The sequence below is a fragment of the Physcomitrium patens genome, chromosome 6 (assembly GCF_059467195.1).
Source record: "Physcomitrium patens ecotype Gransden chromosome 6, ASM5946719v1, whole genome shotgun sequence".
Classification (NCBI taxonomy): Eukaryota; Viridiplantae; Streptophyta; class Bryopsida; order Funariales; family Funariaceae; genus Physcomitrium; species Physcomitrium patens.
The window spans coordinates 13,906,501-13,924,177 of record NC_143415.1 but is presented as its reverse complement, the minus strand read 5'-3'; the positions used below and the strand labels follow the sequence as shown (position 1 = coordinate 13,924,177).

The 17,677-nt window shown below is 39.6% G+C and overlaps 2 protein-coding genes and 1 pseudogene across 3 annotated transcripts; all 3 read right to left on the bottom strand.

Moving 5' to 3' along the window:
- Positions 1-1,073: 1,073 nt before the first annotated feature.
- On the bottom strand, positions 1,074-6,267 carry LOC112283702 (disease resistance protein L6-like; annotated as a pseudogene). Its single transcript, XR_016503489.1, has 5 exons — positions 5,027-6,267; positions 4,814-4,823; positions 3,369-4,463; positions 2,863-3,150; positions 1,074-2,657 (listed from the first exon to the last, which is right to left on the bottom strand). The product of XR_016503489.1 is annotated as a disease resistance protein L6-like (transcript).
- A 138-nt stretch (positions 6,268-6,405) lies between these two features.
- LOC112283622 (small ribosomal subunit protein cS23) lies at positions 6,406-7,971 on the bottom strand. The gene is made up of 2 exons (XM_024522570.3): positions 7,610-7,971; positions 6,406-6,778 (listed from the first exon to the last, which is right to left on the bottom strand). The coding sequence occupies exons 1-2, from the start codon at positions 7,883-7,885 to the stop codon at positions 6,503-6,505; spliced, it is 552 nt and encodes a 183-aa protein (XP_024378338.1). The 5' UTR covers positions 7,886-7,971; the 3' UTR covers positions 6,406-6,502.
- Positions 7,972-8,899: 928 nt separating this feature from the next.
- On the bottom strand, positions 8,900-13,705 carry LOC112283729 (methylthioribose kinase). Its single transcript, XM_024522784.3, has 11 exons — positions 13,432-13,705; positions 13,052-13,107; positions 12,752-12,910; positions 12,394-12,493; positions 12,018-12,269; positions 11,456-11,863; positions 11,010-11,327; positions 10,614-10,923; positions 10,251-10,425; positions 9,588-9,789; positions 8,900-9,429 (listed from the first exon to the last, which is right to left on the bottom strand). The coding sequence occupies exons 1-11, from the start codon at positions 13,510-13,512 to the stop codon at positions 9,049-9,051; spliced, it is 2,442 nt and encodes an 813-aa protein (XP_024378552.1). The 5' UTR covers positions 13,513-13,705; the 3' UTR covers positions 8,900-9,048.
- Positions 13,706-17,677: the final 3,972 nt, after the last annotated feature.

Here is a 17,677-nt window from a genome sequence, read left to right as displayed (position 1 = left end):
TTGAAATGAAAATGCTAGGAAAAACAACTTTCCACATTGATCTTTAGATTATGCATCTCACAAATGGTAGCATTTTTCTCTACCAATTAACGTATATTAGACAAATCTTACGGAGATGCAATATGATTGATGCTTATTTATTGTCCACACCAATGGTTGGACGTGGTTGTGATGGTCATGATCTATACCGTCCATGTAAGGAAGAAGAAGAAATATTGGGAGATCAATATCCATACCTCGCAGCCATTGGAATACTTTTATATTTGGCTACATCTACAAGACCAGATATTGCATTTGCAGATAGTATTCTTGCAAGACATAGTGCATGTCCAACACTACAACATTGGAATGGCATCAAACATTTATTACGTTATTCAAAAAGGTATTGAAGACTTGGGATCATACTACATACAACTGCAAATCCAAAATTGATTGGATATTGTGATATGGGATATAAATTTGATACTGCAATAACTAAATCTCAAACAAGATATGTATTTTTAAGACATGGAGCTACAATATCATGAAAATCAATGAAACAAACAATAACTACAACTTCATTCAACGATGTAAAAAATATTGCTTTACATGAAGCATCTCGAGAATGTATTTAGTTGCGATCAATTAATAAATTCATTCAAACAACCTAAAGATTTTAATGTGATGATTTTCCAACTATCTTGCATGAAGACAATAGTGCTTGTATTGCACAAATGCAAGTTGGTTTCATTAAAGGCGATAAAACAAAGCATATTAATCCAAAATATTTTAGTTGTATTCATGACTTGATTACTAATCAAGCACTTATAATTAAAAAAAATTAAATCTACAAATAACCTTACTAATCTCTTCACCAAAGCTCTTCTATCGTGCAACCATTGTTGATTTACCTATAGTATTTGTATGTGGCACCTAGCTTTTCTTGAATAAGAAAGTTAATGAATTATTTAAATAATCAAGAAAAATGATGTACTCTTTTTCTTTCATCTATAGTTTTGCTCTTAAATACAATAAAGTTTTCTTAGATAAGGTTTTAATGAGATAACAATTGTTGATCTTGCGAGATTACAAAAAATTATAAATCATAATTCCATACAAATTTTATATTATATAAATATTATGATGAACGAGGAGTGTTGAGAGCATTAAATATAGCCTACGCTCTCCATGATATTTACTATAGTCTACAATAAATACTATAGCTACAATATTTGGAGTGTAGTAGAGAGGAACTATTTATCCTCTCCCCTTCTCCTCTTATATACATGACACAACCAGATCAATAGACGAGTGTGTAAAGCTCTCTCTCCTTAGAAACTCTCTTGTGTGTGTGTATTACTTACTACTACTCTTGTGTCTTTCTAAACATTCTCAACACTACTACTCTTGTGTCTTTCTAAACATTCTCAACAAGTTAGAAGTGATGTTCGTGGAAACTTGTGTCAAGCTTAACTTAGTTTTTGAATTTTGTTAGGTGGCTCTAGGCTAGTAAATCAACTTTGATGGAACAAGTCAATAATCCATCCAACAGCAACGAAGACTTACCTCTAGTGATGTGATAAGCTAACCCCTACAGGACCGGAGCTCAAAACTGCTAAAACTGCCAAAATGTGCCTCTTTCTGTTCTGAGCTCAATTATCTTCATATGCTGAAGCATCAATCCTCGCCAACTTGGGGAAGAGTCACCTCATCTGTATCCACTAAGTTCTGAAATAGCAAAAGGCTTTTGAATTCTGTAATGGAGGTTGGGAGCTCCTGCAAATTCTTGTACCAGTTTACAGGAGTACCAGAGTTGAACTCGAGATAATTGGCTTAATGACCTTGGGAGCTTTGAGGACATTGAATCCTTAGGCACTCCTAACTTGTGAGTGCATCCAAATTACTAGGCAATGTCTTCAAGTTGTTGCAATGGATTAGCTCTAGATGGCGAAGCATTTTGAGATCACCAATAGACTTTGGGAGGATTGCAGCCTCTCACATTCAATTGTCAATGTTTGAAGACATATCAAGAGCCCGATGGACTTCGGAAGCTTGGTGAGGTTGTCATGTAAAGCAAAGTCTTCTAGACTTTTCAATGCACCATAATTAAGGAGAGATCCTAATCCATGGCAATCAAATAACCGTAAAGATGGCAACTGTGTCCAAGCTTCCTCAATATTACCCTCTGAAAATGTCTGACATTCTGTATTGGCTCCCGACCATAGTGTCCGAAGACATGAAAAAAACCTGATGGATATAGGGAGCTCCACAAGAGATGTGCGATTGTATGCATAAAGAGTTTGCAAGTTTGAGAGAGCACCTATAGTATCTGGCAAAGTCCTCAAGCTTGTACAAGAACATACATTGAGATTCTTGAGTTCTTTGAGTTGACCGATGGAATTTGGAAGCTTTTTTAGCTTAATGCAATTGTCCAACTCTAGAGATCGTAGTTGAAATGCTTGTCCTAAAGTATCCGGCAAAACTTTAAGCCTGATGCATCGACTGAGGTAAAGATATTTGAGTTGTTCGAGTTGTCCAATGGATTTTGGGAGCTTCTTCAATTTACTACAACCCATCAAGTTTAAAGATTGTAGCTGAGATGATAGTCCAATTGAATCTGGTAGATTTGTGATGGATGTGCAATCCTTCAAATTCAGCCAACGTAGGTTGAGGCAACCCTGACCAAACAAACAAGGTTTACATATTAATGTTCATAATGGAATGCAAGGTTCAATATTCTTCCAATTTACTAATGTTCAAGCTTTTGTGATCTGATGCATCTAGCTTAAGTTTGAGTCAAATAGACGGTGGAAAAAATCAAAACAAAATGAATTCACATTAAAGTTTACATTGGAAACTTAAAATGTTGTATTTAGAATGTACCTCGAAATTGTCATTTGCCTCTATCCACAATGAAGCCATGTCTGTGCTCTCTGAAAAGTCAAGTGATGTTAATTGCGATACATCTAAATTAGTAGGTATATGTGAAAATGACATGCCTCTCCACCGTAGCCACCGCAATTCTTTTGGCATGCATTTAAAGTCTCCATTCACAATACATCCATCCGGCAATTCTAGGAAGTGCAAATTTGGCATGTTTATAAAATCCTCTGCTTCAAACTTTCGCTTCCGACTTCCCACCAAATTCAATGCCCTTGTCTTCTTTGTTCCCTACAACACACAAGATCCCAAATAATCCCAACATTAACACAAAATTTGCAAAATAACATCAACAAAAAAATCATCCAAAATATTTTTTAAATTTAAAATTCAATTGATAAATTTAATCTGAAAATCAAATCCAAAAGCAGTCTTCCTCTTCATCTATATACATCCAATTTTAGCAAATTTTAAAACCAATTTGAAAAAAGGTTCATTGAACAACTTACTTGCTTATCCGTGGCAACTACCGATGCAAATTTCCCCTTCACAAAGTGTCTTCCATCCTTCTTAGCTATTGCTTTCCCCATAACTACTAAGAGCTTATGCACTTTGAATGAGACTTCCTCTAGATCAAAACTGAGCAAACACTTGTCGGCAAGAGTGCGTAATGAACTTCTTGGTGTCTCCACACCACCACATGATATACAAACTTCACAACTTTCCCAAACTGCCAATGCCAAGTCTTTTGTACATTTATCATGAAATAGACATGTTATATCCAAAAACATAAGCTTCTCTGACTCAGAAAGGCTATCATAGCTCCATCTCAATACCTCTATAACATCACTTTCAATCAATACATCACCTTGTGATGTCTCTTGCCATATAGTGTCCCGAGCTTCATTATCTCTTTTGTCAAATAAGATTGATCCAATGACCTTCAGTGCAAGGGGCAAACCTCCACATGCATCCACAACATTCGATGCTAATTCTTGGTAGCCCTCCAGAGCTTTGTCAGAGTTGAAGGCATGCCGAAGGAATAGCATGTTGGACTCATGTGACTCCAATGTAGGAACATCAAACTTGTGGTGATCTAAGTTTGTTCGTCCCACAACATCCTTCAAGAGACTCCAATCACGAGATGTCACAATGATGCGGAGATCACTTGCAAACGGAATAAGTGCTTCAAATTGGTTGAACTTGTGAACATCATCAATCACAATCATCACGAGCCCTAAGGTTGAGACTTTTCGAAACCATAAGCTGTAATCACATGAGGTGTTGTCATGTACACGGAGGAGGTCCCACAACAACTGCTTCCGTAGTTTCTTTGCCCAAGCGGGCCTAACCTTCGTGCTTGAAGAGAATGAGTTGTCCCGATCGATTTCCAAAAAGGTCATGTGCCTAAATTTCCTCTAAGCCACACAATGGTTGTATATCTCTTTTGCAAGAGTCATCTTTCCAACTCCACCCACTCCAACCAGGCCCAATATTCCTCTTTCATCACCCATATTCTCCATCGCCTGTATGCATCTATTCACTGAGCCTTCAAGACCCACTCTGTACTGGTCCACTTCCATGGATTGATTTGAAGGTATGACCTGTGCTATTTTTTCTCACAACATCATGCTTCAACAATGCTTCATCCCTGCACAACAACAAGAGTTCCAATAATGAACAAACACAACAGAAAGCCTGACCAAAATTTACTAGAGAAACCATTCTCTCATTGTTCAAACCCCTCTCCCCATATGGATACAATGATGATAGGATTCCAAATATTGCATGGTTACGAAATTCAAGTGTGGATCCATACAAAAGCATTGAGAGGAATTGGTTATAATGAACTACCCTCAACCTTACCCTTCACATGTTGTGAAACATGTGATAGAAGAGGGAAGAGGAGTCAAAAAAGCCCCCTATTTTTGGAGGTGCAGATGTCTCCCACAACCTCCATCAGTCTGGCAGAAGCAAAAATTAGAGAGCAGCTCACCAATTCACTAGGCAGGAGCGGGGTGAGGTCAACAGTACAGTATATGCCCCATAATTATTATGCCAGATATTGGCATTCCAATGAATATAAAGTTAGGGGATCATACATTCTAAGGAGAATTCACAAACAGGTTGCTTACATTAGTGATGCGATTTTGTTTGAGAAACTCACTGTTTGTAATCAGCCAAGCGAAATGCTGTTAGCTTTACAAGCGAACGGAGAGCGTCTCTCCACTCTTGCACCTTATGCTGGTTGCGTCCCGCCCTGTGTTTCGTGAAAGCCTCAGCGAACGGCCCGGTGTCCACGCGCCGCAGATCCTGGGCTCCACATCGTAGAGCACAGGAACCACCGGTTGGCAGCTCTTTAGCATGTCCACGAGCTCGCTCAGGCAGTACTTGGGCTCTGCGTAACCCTTGGACACAACGGCGACGTGAACTTTGGCCATGTCCAGAGCCTGGTCGATGGACTTGAGCGCCGGGCCGCCCACCATCAGGAACCGAACGTCCAGAAATGGCCGAAATCCTTCACTTCGGAGCGCGTCTTCCAGGTGCGTCACGAACGTGGATTTCACGTCCGGCCCGCGGTGGTTCAGAAACACGTCGTAGTCCTCCGTAACGAAACCGGCGCTCGTCCCCGCCGCTTCATAAAACCTACTCATGGTGGAAGGCTAAGGTCACCAAATCTACCAACCTGTAACCCGCTTCAGGTCAAGCTCTGTCACTTGCTACTCCACCCTTCATCTGGCCTTCATCTTCAACTCTGCAAGGAACGTCGTCTATGATCCTCCAACGTCGTCGATCGATCCATGCACCCCCCTACACTGCATCGAACTGAAACGCCATAGCTAGCTGAGACGATCGATTGTTCTGCAGGCACAATGCTTCCAACCAACCTTCCAGACTCGAGGCACTCAGAGCAGAGCTGATGGACTGAGTACACACATGGATGAAGGACGGATGTAAAAAAGTTAAGAGTGTGAGGTAGGCATCTGTTCTGTGAATTTGTCAAAGTATGGGGAATGTTTCATCAATCATCAATACATTTTCACGTAATGTTGAAATTGAGTCATAGCATAGCATACCAGTATCTAAAAAACGTGAAGCGGATAGAATTAATCCGAACCTGGTCAGGAACGTCACGAGAAGAAAAATAACAGTGCGTAGAGTGTTACCCCCTCACAAAGGATTTATTCTTCATTCTCATTCCAATTTGTAGAGGAAGATCTGGAAAATGTGCTGCGAACGTGTGTTAGAAGGCCGCGATGGAGTGTGGCAAGCCGTGAAACCATTCTACGATGTGAACACGTGGTTCGTGTGAATGCCCATAACTATCCTTGAAGTTCGTTATCCAAAATTTGAACTTACGACAGATTGTCGGCTAAGAATCGAGAACAGAAAGAACCACTGTAAGGCAATAAATGGTTCCTAAAACTTGACGTTTATAGCGAAAAATAAAGGTGACCAGCATAAAGTCTTTTTCTTGCACATATGACCAGTATCAAGGGAGACTAGAGTGTCGAGAGAAAAGTATGGAGAAAAGGGTACCATGAGTGCCGAAAGAAATGTGGGAAAGTTCTCAATTAGAAATTTAATTAACACATTACAGCTACTCCAGGATCAAATATAATTAACACAACTCTATCTTCATCTAAAGCTCGGCGGCATTTTGCTGCCACAAGTTGATAATGTCAGTAGCTTGGTTCAGCAAGATAATGGTCCTCTTCCTTGAGATCCAACCTTTGCTGTCTAGCTTTGCCTTCAATTCTTCCCATGCATCCTTTCGTGGCCAAAAGTAGTAGGGGCTGAGGGGAATGGTTCCATGGCCTGGTACAACCTGGTCAAGTGCGATGCCGATGTTCTTCTCCAACCACAAAAATCTCAGCAAAACCCTCTGCTTCTTTGGGGGTGAGATGACCAATTTTTTCTGCAAGGAGAACGCAACACATTGAGCACAGGCCAAGACAAGCAGAATCATGACACTAGAGATAACATGAAAGAGAGGCAATACAGTTGGTATGATACTTTAGAGATGATATAACTATGACTAAAGTTTAAAAAAATGTTGTCAAATTAATTAATATTCATTCATTGCCTGTAAACTCTCCAAACCCTAATCCACGGTAAAAAAAAAAGTAACTTTTCATTCAAGACAGAAGGGCTGAACATTTCAAAACCCTCACTGAATCTAGGGAAAATGGCAAAACCAGAGCTGTACGAACTCTATCTTTTCAAGAAATTACCTTACTGAACTAATTTCTAGGAAAACAACTATTAAAATAATAATGGGATTTCTTTTTGATTCTAAAATAACAAATAAAAGAAGGAGAGAAAAAGCTAAGGTTTTGACAACGACGAATAACTCCACGCTCCCTGTCTAATCAATTCACCAGATACTCAACATTGTTCATAAACCCTGCGTGGTGCATCCCGACACAGCACTAAATGATACAGTCCACAATGAAAGACTATTTCGACCCTCGGCGAAGGTCGATTTGGCAAGCAATTAACAAGGGAGCATGTCACAAACGTACGAAACCGTCACAAAACACAGTTGTAATTCTCAAAATAAGTCCCAAAAGAAGCCAAAACCCTGCATTCGCGACAATTACAAACTACCAAATCACAGTTATCAAACAAAGGAGCCATAGAGTAACCACAGCAACGTAATAGACCATTCACCAAGCAAAAAACACTGCCAATTAGATCACAACCGCCACAAACAAATTGCGTCACCACCAACGAAAGAAACCATTACCTTCTTGCCAGAGCCTGCGGGCTTGTTCAAAGTCACCTCACCGTCGCCGTCCTCCGCAGACGCCTTCACAGTCAATCTCTGCATCCGTCCCTGCAGAAACTCAACCCCATCGTCTTCACGTCTTCGGCAAACCCTGAGTGGCTTCACGGCCAGAGCAGCGCCCCGAAAAGCCACGCTACGGGAAGCTCCCACGGAGGAGCTTGCAGCGGAGGAAGGCGCCCATTCCACGGCAGCAGAAGTACCAGCCACAGCACCTGCGCACACCACTGCCGCCATGGTCGATGAGGTCGACAAATTGAGCTCTACGCAAGCGAAATTACCAGCGAGCGACGGAGCTTAGCTCAATGGACTCTCACGATCCGGCGAAGAAGCAATTCCGTGCTATTCCGGACATCGACAACAAGCCCTCGTGAGGGCCCACGGCTAAGGGATCCCGCGGCTACAGGAGGCCGTTCCGGGGACCAGACACCACCCTATCCTCATCTGAGTTCGCGGGCCACGTATATAGTGACCCTTCACCGTGACCGTGTATTTCTTGACACTGCTTCCCGGCTGACCCGATGGTCTCGTTCGTTCACCTGGTTTTCTTAAAATCGAAACTTTTTACTTTTTAAATTTTGTCAAGCTTGGAGCATTTTTTATTTGGTGTCTTGGTTTTTACGATGAAAAGTTCGTTTTGATTGAAGATTGTTGGAATAGGTTAATTCATGCTAAATGTGCGCATACAATTGATCAAATTGAGAAACAGTAATGAAATTCATTCTAGATAAAATACTTTTTTGTTTTCGTTTTTCTATTAAGTGGAGTAAAGTTTACTCGTAAACCATGATTTGCATGTTGTTGTATCTTCGATCCCCTCCTCTTCCACTGTTGCCAATCATCCCAACCCCTGCTTGCTGGTTCAGAAGCATGTCATTTATTGTTTAGAAACCCTAATCTTACTTAAATGTATCCTTGCTATGTCACTTTTTCAGCTACATTTGAGCCTCTCTCTCTCTACTACCTTCACTGCTACTCTAATCTCTGAAATTACATTGACATCCCACACAAACTTACAGAAAAGAAAGACCAGAAAAACCTTCTCCTTTTTCTGGAATGTTTTCAGCGCAGGTCTTTGTTGCCCTCATTCATGGGATCAGTCCAGGTTCATTAGAATTTGTGGGTGTGGGGAATCTCGCTCAGTTAGCGTGAAGTCGTTGATGGTGACAAACGGAAGTATTTCAAGTACAAGTCCACTCACACTGTAGTTTTCGAAGATTTGGATAGTGTTTGAGGCATGTAAGTCACAAATGGAAAAAAGAAATTAGCAAGACATAATTCATTGCTTTAGTTTACACTGGAAAACTTTAACCAGAGTTAGTCCTTGTGACGTGTTGTTGTGTCAATACCTAAATTACAAAACTATGTCCGAATTGTACTCACTATGGTCCTATGGTCTCTTATTGGCTACCCTGCAAAGCGTTACAAACTTGTCTAATATCAGAATACTTCGATCTCTCTTTGAGAAGTTGCTTGGCAAAGTTCAGAGCTCGCCGCTCACATGCGACTTTCTTCTCTAAATCAGGGATGGATTCTAGGTCTTCAACGTGAGCAATACCAACTATTCTCCGGATCATTTTGGCAGCAGCGTAGCCAAGACTGTCCTGGAACAACTCGCTCAAGTACGTTTTCTGGACAAGAGACTGAAGCTCCTTCGTGTTGTACACCTCAATCTTGTATGAGTCTCCAGCACCCCAATTTTTATCCCAGAGGGCGACAAACCTCTCCGAGAAAAGCTGCCAAGTGTCGCCCATCGTTTTCAGCAACCAGAGCTGGTATCCCTGCAGTGCAAGTAAACCCAAGTAAAACAAATTCTCAGAACTAGTTCATACTGGTCAATTATGTCAAAGCGAAGTGACTCGTTACCCTTTAACCAACAAACCAGACAAAATCAGAAGAATTTGCTTCGTATTATGTGGGTCAAGAGAAACTTCAATACCTCTCTATCATTTTCAGAAGTCGCATGACCATCTTGAGATACATATGCTAGCATCAAATTGCCAAGGAAAGCCCCCACATCAAAGCCCATAGGGCCATAGAACCCGAACTCCGGATCAATGCATTTTGTGGACTCCTGTGTAACCATAATGGATCCTGTATGCAAATCCCCGTGCAGCAATGCTTGCGTCTTTTCACAAAACCTGTCGAAAACGTCAGATTAGTATGCAAAAAAGGGAAAATAATGCATTGGTGTTATTGAGTATCGATACCTATTTTAAATGAAATTTTGTAGATTACTAATCAGTGTGGAACATTTTCTCAAGCTCTCAAAAACTTGGATGAGTTCTAAATACATGAGGCTGCACATATCTGTTCAACAAAAAATATATGATGAATCAATACTAAATAAATAAGATACCAAAAATACTACCATTGGCTACTGAATTTAAACTATGCTCACAATAATTAAGAAAGATTTCTTAAAATAGATGGTAAGATTTAAGAGGTGTGTCAACTTATTATTCTAGGGCTAAAAAAATTTTTACCCAACCGAAAAGTGTACTCATGATGCAAAGTGACCAATTTGTTGTTGATCATAGCTGTATGGGTTAAACCAACCAGGTGAGGAAACAAATGATGAGGATCGGAAGGCGATTCTTACTTTGATTTAAGACCAGCGATTTCAAGTTTAATAATTGCGTCTTCTCTCAAAGCTTGGGCATCAGCATCAAGGTGAGGGGAAGTCCACCGATTGTTGGAAGCTTCCATGTAAGGCTCCGTAAAAATAACTTGCTCGGTTAGCCGACACATTTCTATATTGCCACAAAAACGTGCCACTGCAACCACAGACAGTGAATGCCTAAGATTACTACAACACAAATTGGAAAAACTAATCATACGATAGGATACGCTGGGCTGCCTCAAACTAAGCGTCCTCCAGAAACTCGTTCCTCTTTTCACCAACTTGGGTTCACAGATGAATTGAGTTGATTCTGTGAGAATTCAACGAGTTTGAGATATTTACCTTCCTTCCGCTGTTGTAATGTCGACAGAGCAAGCAAAGAAGTGTGGAAAAGAGTTGACGCCATGTACTCTGCCATGTGCTGCGCCAGAAGAGGGTACACAGTGCCTGCGATCAAGCCTTTTCTGAGGATTATGTGAGGCGGTGCCAGGTACTCCATGACAGTTAGAGCCATAGGGTGGTCGAAATGGTAGACCTCAGGGACATGATTCGGCGCCAGTCGACGGTGCTCTCGCAACACAGTGGTTTCGAAGAAAGCACGCTCCAATGTCATTGGCCAAGAGTCCCCAACACAGCGCACGTACGGGAGAGCCTGCATTCAAATAAGCAGTCTCAGAGAAACTCAAACGTTCACGACATTGACAGGATAGCATTCAAATGCATGGAATATATCACTACCTGCTTCAGAACAAAGGAGCCCTTGGGACCTTCCAAAATATAAACAAAGTTCAAATTCCCGTCTCCAACTTCCTTAACACTCCAATCTGCGCTTGTGCCACCCAGTATCGCTCCCAACCGAGGTTGAGACTTCACGTAGCTTGCCACCAATGACTCATTCAGTGGCTTAAAATTGGCATGCAAGTCTCCTTCCTTCGATACTTGAAGACCACTAGACTTTGAATCAGTCTTCAAACTAGGTGAACGTTCATCTTTGGATCTTGCAATAAATGAAGGAATGTCGAAGACATCAGAATTCCCTTCCTTGGTGATGACTCCCTGACAACAATCGACACCAACAATTAGATTGATGAATTCACACCACCAAATTCTAAGTCAGTCAACAATTAATCAATCTGGGAGGAGACAGAGTTCCGCATTGAACTGGCCTGGGGATTGTTCTGTACCTGATCCGTTATGATACCAGTGATGAGCCGAGCTGGGGTAACATCGAAAGCCGGGTTCCAAACACCAACACCATCAGCAGCAATTTGCGTGCCCTGTCCACCGTGAGAATGCGTCAGCTCCTTCGGTGACCGTTCCTCGATGATGATCTCCTTCCCAGACTTGGTTGCGGTGTCGATGGTTGTCAAGGGCGATGCCACATAGAAGGGTACACCATGATGGAATGCCGACAGGGCTAGGCTGTATGTGCCAATCTTGTTGGCAGTGTCACCATTAGCTGCAATGCGGTCTGCACCCACAACAACCGCGTCCACCCGACCTAGGGATTGCAAAGAAGCTGCGGCGGAGTCGGCCACCAGAATAGCTGGAATCTTGTCGTGCACTAGCTCAAAAGCCGTTAATCTTGACCCCTGCGACGAGGTTTGAAACAAGTTTAAAGACACTTGGGCCCAGAAAGTTTGCAGTCCATAATAGCTACATAACTTTTCTAAAGTACAAAAAGCATTACAATGACAAAACATACACAAAGGCCAAAGCATGTAGATTAGCTGAATGCGCATCAACCTGATTGTAAGGACGTGTCTCTGTACATATGGCTGTTTCAAGTTTCCCTTGAGCATGAAGTGCACGAATCACGCCGAGAGCCGTCCCGTACTGCGATGTGGCCAAACTACCTGTATTGCAGTGAGTAAGAACACGCATGCCATTGCCTGAAGCAGGTTTTGCTTGTAAAAGGGCCTCTGCGCCGTAAGCGCCAATTGCCTTGTTGGAGGCGACATCAGCAGCTAACATCTTCTCTGCAGCTTCGAGGTAAGCCTGTTATCAGACAGGTATCAATTCAATCAGACCTCCGTAAGTGGAGATCTTGACTCAAGGGTTAAAAGCTATCTTCCTATTATAACAGCTTTCAAAGGAAGAGGGAATTGTTCAATGTTCTGACCTGGTAAACAGCTTCAGCATCATCGCCTTTATCCGCTACCGCTTGACAAATATTCAACAAATTCGTGGCAGCCTCTGCGAGATTCACTGCTGTTGGCCGGCTACCCGCCGTGAAACAATTCATTATGTCGGCACACCCTTGAATTTCAGGCTTCACGAAGAGACTCGAGTTCTACAGCTCTTTTGGCACTTCTCAAACTCGAAAGCCACCAGGTAGCTCAAGGATAAAATTTTCCGCTCTCTTGATTGCATGAAATGACGTGGGACCCTGTCTAAAAAAAACAAAATTCTCCTCCGGATTCGTAATATCTTGTTGTCAGCAAAGAATTTATTACAGAGCTCAGTGAGGAATAACAAACCTGGAGACAAGGTAATCCAGACGATTCTTCAAAAAGGCAACGGCTTCCAGTCCAGCTCCAGAAAAGGGCTTTAAGCTTTCAACCTCGACTGCAAGAGCGAGAGCAGCAGCTATAGCGATGGCAGGTGCGCCTCTTACCACCATATCACTGATTGCGGCCCTGCTCATCAGATAGCTCAGCATTGGTCATTCCGATTCATCCGCATTGACGGAACAAAGAGATTCCGACTCGAAGTGAGAAAATTTCAAAAAATTGATGTAAAAACAAAGGAATCAAGCAAAGAACAAGAAAACTACTTACCAGCCAGCGACTGCATCTTTGATATCGCTGTAAATGGATTCATAAGGAAGTTTCCGCTGCAAAGCAACACACGGTCCAATCACAAAAAAAAAAAAAAAAAAAAAAAAAAAAAAAAAAACACAACAACAACAACAACAACGTCCAGTTACAAATCAACCTGTCCGGTCGAATGCAACCACCAACAACAAACCAATTTCACGCAGCGTGCTTACAATTAAAATCCCAAACAAACCGGAATCAAAACACATTCCCACCCACCAACGCAAATCCCAAGGTACAATCCATTCGCTCCCACGATTCCCGAAACTATCGCTACTGAGATTCTTGGTCTTTTCAAAACACGCCCACGCAGCATTCAAACCTAAACGAAAAATACCCACTTGATCTAGAAGCTGAAGACTCCCCCGCCGATAGCGAATGGCCAGAAGCTGCTCCCCAGCGCCGCCCTCTAACGGCACCATGATGCCGCCGCTCTCTCTCTCTCGCTCTCTCTCGCTCTGGTCTCCCTCTCCTTCTCCCTCTCCTTCTCCCTCTCCTTCTCCTGCTCAAGCGTCACCCTGGCTCGCCCAGCAAGCAGCAACTGCGAATCGCAACCGAGGCAAATCGTGACGTGGGGAAGGCAATGAGGCACTGAGGCAGTGCAACGAGGAGGGAGGCTGCCTAGACAAGTAGGCGGTGGTGGCAGCAGCGCTTCTTCAGCGGAGTGGGAGTCTGTCTGTCTGCCCGTCTCTCTCTCTCTCTCTGTGTGTGTGAGTGTGAGTGTGTCCAGGTGCGTTGGTTTCTCTCCCTCGCTCTGCTTTGGTTGGTTGGTGGGTTGTTTGTTGGTTTGTGTGTTGTGCAGGTGGGATGAATGTGGGCTTACATTCGGATATGCGTCGTCCGTCGTCTTCTCGTGGTGCCCTGCGGCGCCGCGCGTCTCTCCGCGGCATATTCTGTTCGTTCGCATCCTCCTGCACTTGATCCCACCTCCTCTTCCTCCCCCCCTTTGTTTGTTTGTTGGTTTGTTTGGTTGTTTGCTTGCTTTCGCTTTTTGCTTTAATCGTCTACCACTTCTGTTTTGTTTGTTTGTTTGTTTGATTCTTTTCTTCTTCTTTTTTCTGTTTTGTACTTTATCCAATCCTCGCTGTGCATCTGAGTGGAGCTTTCCTAACAAGAAAAACAAACCATGGTGGTCATGCTCCATGTGGGCCTGATTAATGAGGGTATTCCCTATCATTCCTCTGTTTCTATCTTTGTTGTGTGTGTGAATTTGTATGAAGTGAATATAAATATATAGATATACATATATATATATATATATGATCCCTTACGCACATGCAGGTAGAATCTTTGCAATTTTTGCTTGGTTTTCAAGCTAGGGTCATCAATCTTTGCTTGCATGGGAAACAGTGATTGAAGGCAACATGGATCCAACTTATGTATTGGACTTATGTCTCTCAAAATGTGGCATTCTTAATCCTATACTAAAATTATTCGTAAATATATATACACACATATATATGTAGTGAATGGTTAAATTAACCCAAGTATTTAACAATTCCTCGTATATATATATATATATATATACATGATTTACTTATTTAGTTATAAAAAAACATTTACATAGAAGAGAATGTATGAATTGTGGATTACAGGTGATGCATGACATTTATATTAGTTAATTTTTTTAACAGATGATGCAAGAGAATGAGACAGATTAAATCACAGTCTAAACAAACAAGGGGCAGGTTAAGGGTTTAGGGTTAGGAGCTGCAGTGGGCTTGGATTTTGAGTTGAAAGTGTAGGATGGAAATTATAAAAAAAGAGAGAAGTACAAGGAAAAAGGTCTTTTTTCCTGGGTGGCATGCAAACATCAAGGCCCTTCACAATTTTAATGGTAAGCTGCACACTCCCTTAACCCATTAACTGCAAAAGCCAACATTTTCCAATCACGCCATTGCAAACAGTCTTATGATCCACTTACAAGACAATGATTTTGCAGTGTCAACATTTTTATAGTTGTGGGCATTTGATAAGAAAGATTCTATCAAAGAAACTTTCTAAGAAAATAAACATGGGTCAATAGGAAATTTGGGATTTAATAGTAGGTGACTTTCTTTGTGTAAACTGAATTTGGTTTTATCGAATAATTTGATTCACTAGTTGCTATTTTCAAAGTGAAGACAAGACTAGAGACAACATTGTGTGGGTTTTGTACATTCATTTAATATTCTTCATGAATTATACTTCATCTTCCTCATTTCCTTCCAACAAGTTATATCCTCTCATAGATTCCATGTTGACATTGTATCATTGGGTCCCTAATTCTTTAAAAAAGAATTTCATCCACCCATTCTCATGATTTGATACCCCATATTGTGTAAAGAATAAATTTCAAAAAACACTACTTTGTATATATATATATATATATACATATATATATATATATATATATATATATTAAATCTGATTTTGAAACATTTATAAATATTGACACTTAGAAATCAGTCTTGGTTTCAACTTAAATGCCACAAAACCATGGTTTTATTGACATGGTGTGCTGCTCTTAAATTTATTTTTCTTACATTTTTTAAAACATGAATGTAATGGCAACCAGAGTACTTAGTAAGATTTGATAACATGTAAATTTATGTTAGGCCATCATGTTACTGGAACCAGATATTAAAACTACAAATTATAGTCAACATATAGGGTTGAATTTCGAAATGGTCAAAAAGAGTGCACTTATGCTAATGCAGTAGTGTGCTTGAAATGAGCTTCAATTCACTTTAAAAAAAACTTGTGACTTATAATAATTAGAAATACATTTGTATCACACATGGTGCCTACCAATGTCATTCCAGCCAATGCCATCTTTGTAAAGAAAAAAAGGTCAAAACTTCTCTCAATTGAAAACCAAGTCCATAAATCCTACAAAGCATTAGGAGTTTATCATAATCAATTACAAACTAAACAACCAATTCAATCTTTATTTTATTTACTAGGTACATTTTGATCACAATAGCCTAAATTCTTACAATTGTGACTATGAGAAATACAACACAAGATGTGAAACAAAGTGAGAGTTCAATTTATGATGCATTTTTCATTGATGCATTCTTTGGACCACCTTTCAACCAACCAACCCAAAGTCATATCTCAACAATCTATGTTTTACAATGTAAGTCAAGTTACAGTGGGCTGAAGATATGAGCTAATATGATTAACAAATTAATTTATGTATAACCTGGTTAGATTCTAGATGGAGTGTAGATATGCTATGATGTAAAATATATCAAAAATGACATTCACACTCATCATTTATACAACATAATAATGATATTTTGAAACACAGTAGTATAATTTAATGTATTTTTCGTTCATTGATATGAATATGCAATGATAGAATGTACTAAGATATTTTGGATCGATTTTTTCAAAAAATAAAATTTGAAAGGTAAGGAATATCAAATGTAAAGTTAATCTTAATGTATGTGTACTTAATATCTGGAAAAAATACTTCAAATTAAAATCCGTCAGTAAGTAAGAAACATATCAAACGTTGTCGATTGTAAGAAGGTGATGTAGGAAATTCCAAAACTGTACAAAGATACATGTGTGTAAAAAATAGTATAAATCAATCATGACATAGTAATATAATATTTCTATCTTCACTTTTTAACAATTTCATATTATACTTGAAAGTTACTCAATAAGATTTTGATTTTGATTTGTAAAAGAATTGTAGATTAGATATTGAAATAAAATATTCTAAATGCAAGAAACATTCAATTTCTACTTTTTATACTATTGTACCCCCCCTTTTTTCCTCTTTACACAACACCTTTTTACTTTTTAATTATAGATCTAATTAAGCAATTAATTAATTAATTAATTATAAAGAGTTTGTTCTATCAATTATTATTATTATTATTATTATTTTCTCTCTTAGTAGAAAGCAGAAGTTTTATGAATAATAATCTTCTTGTTGTTTAGTATGATGGGTACATGTTTTATCACCATGCATGTAAATTACATGTGCATGATATGTAGCTAAATGCAATTAAATTAAATTATGCTATGTGGTAGTGCCTTAAAATGGCTGTGGAAATGAGTAAACTATTTTAAGGTGTATAAATATAAGATATGCTACTTTAAGGTATACCATTTTAGCCATAATTACTTAAAAAAATATATAAAAACAAATTCAGCTTTTGACATTAAGGCTTAATTTTAATTTATTTTTTTATTTAGTTTTATGAAATCAGTCACATGTCTTAGAAATTAAGCACCCTTTAAATATGTATATACATAAAAAAATTAGGATACAATTTTGAAGATTTTGTACCAATATACGTTTTTAGTTAAATATTTTGTTATCTCTTTTGCAGAAACACTTTATTGTAAATTGATCTGCTTTTTAGTTTTATTTTTATTTTTTACATTACAAAAAAATTATAGAATTTTTTAATTATTAGTGTGTGATTATATTATTAATAAAAAAACGAATGTTAAGAACCTTCACTTTATACCTTATAAAAATATATATAGCTATACACATCAAATAAAAATATAGGAACTATCTTGTCCTTTAGAATACATTCATAAGAAAAATTTGGGTTCCTATACTAAAATCTGAGATAATGC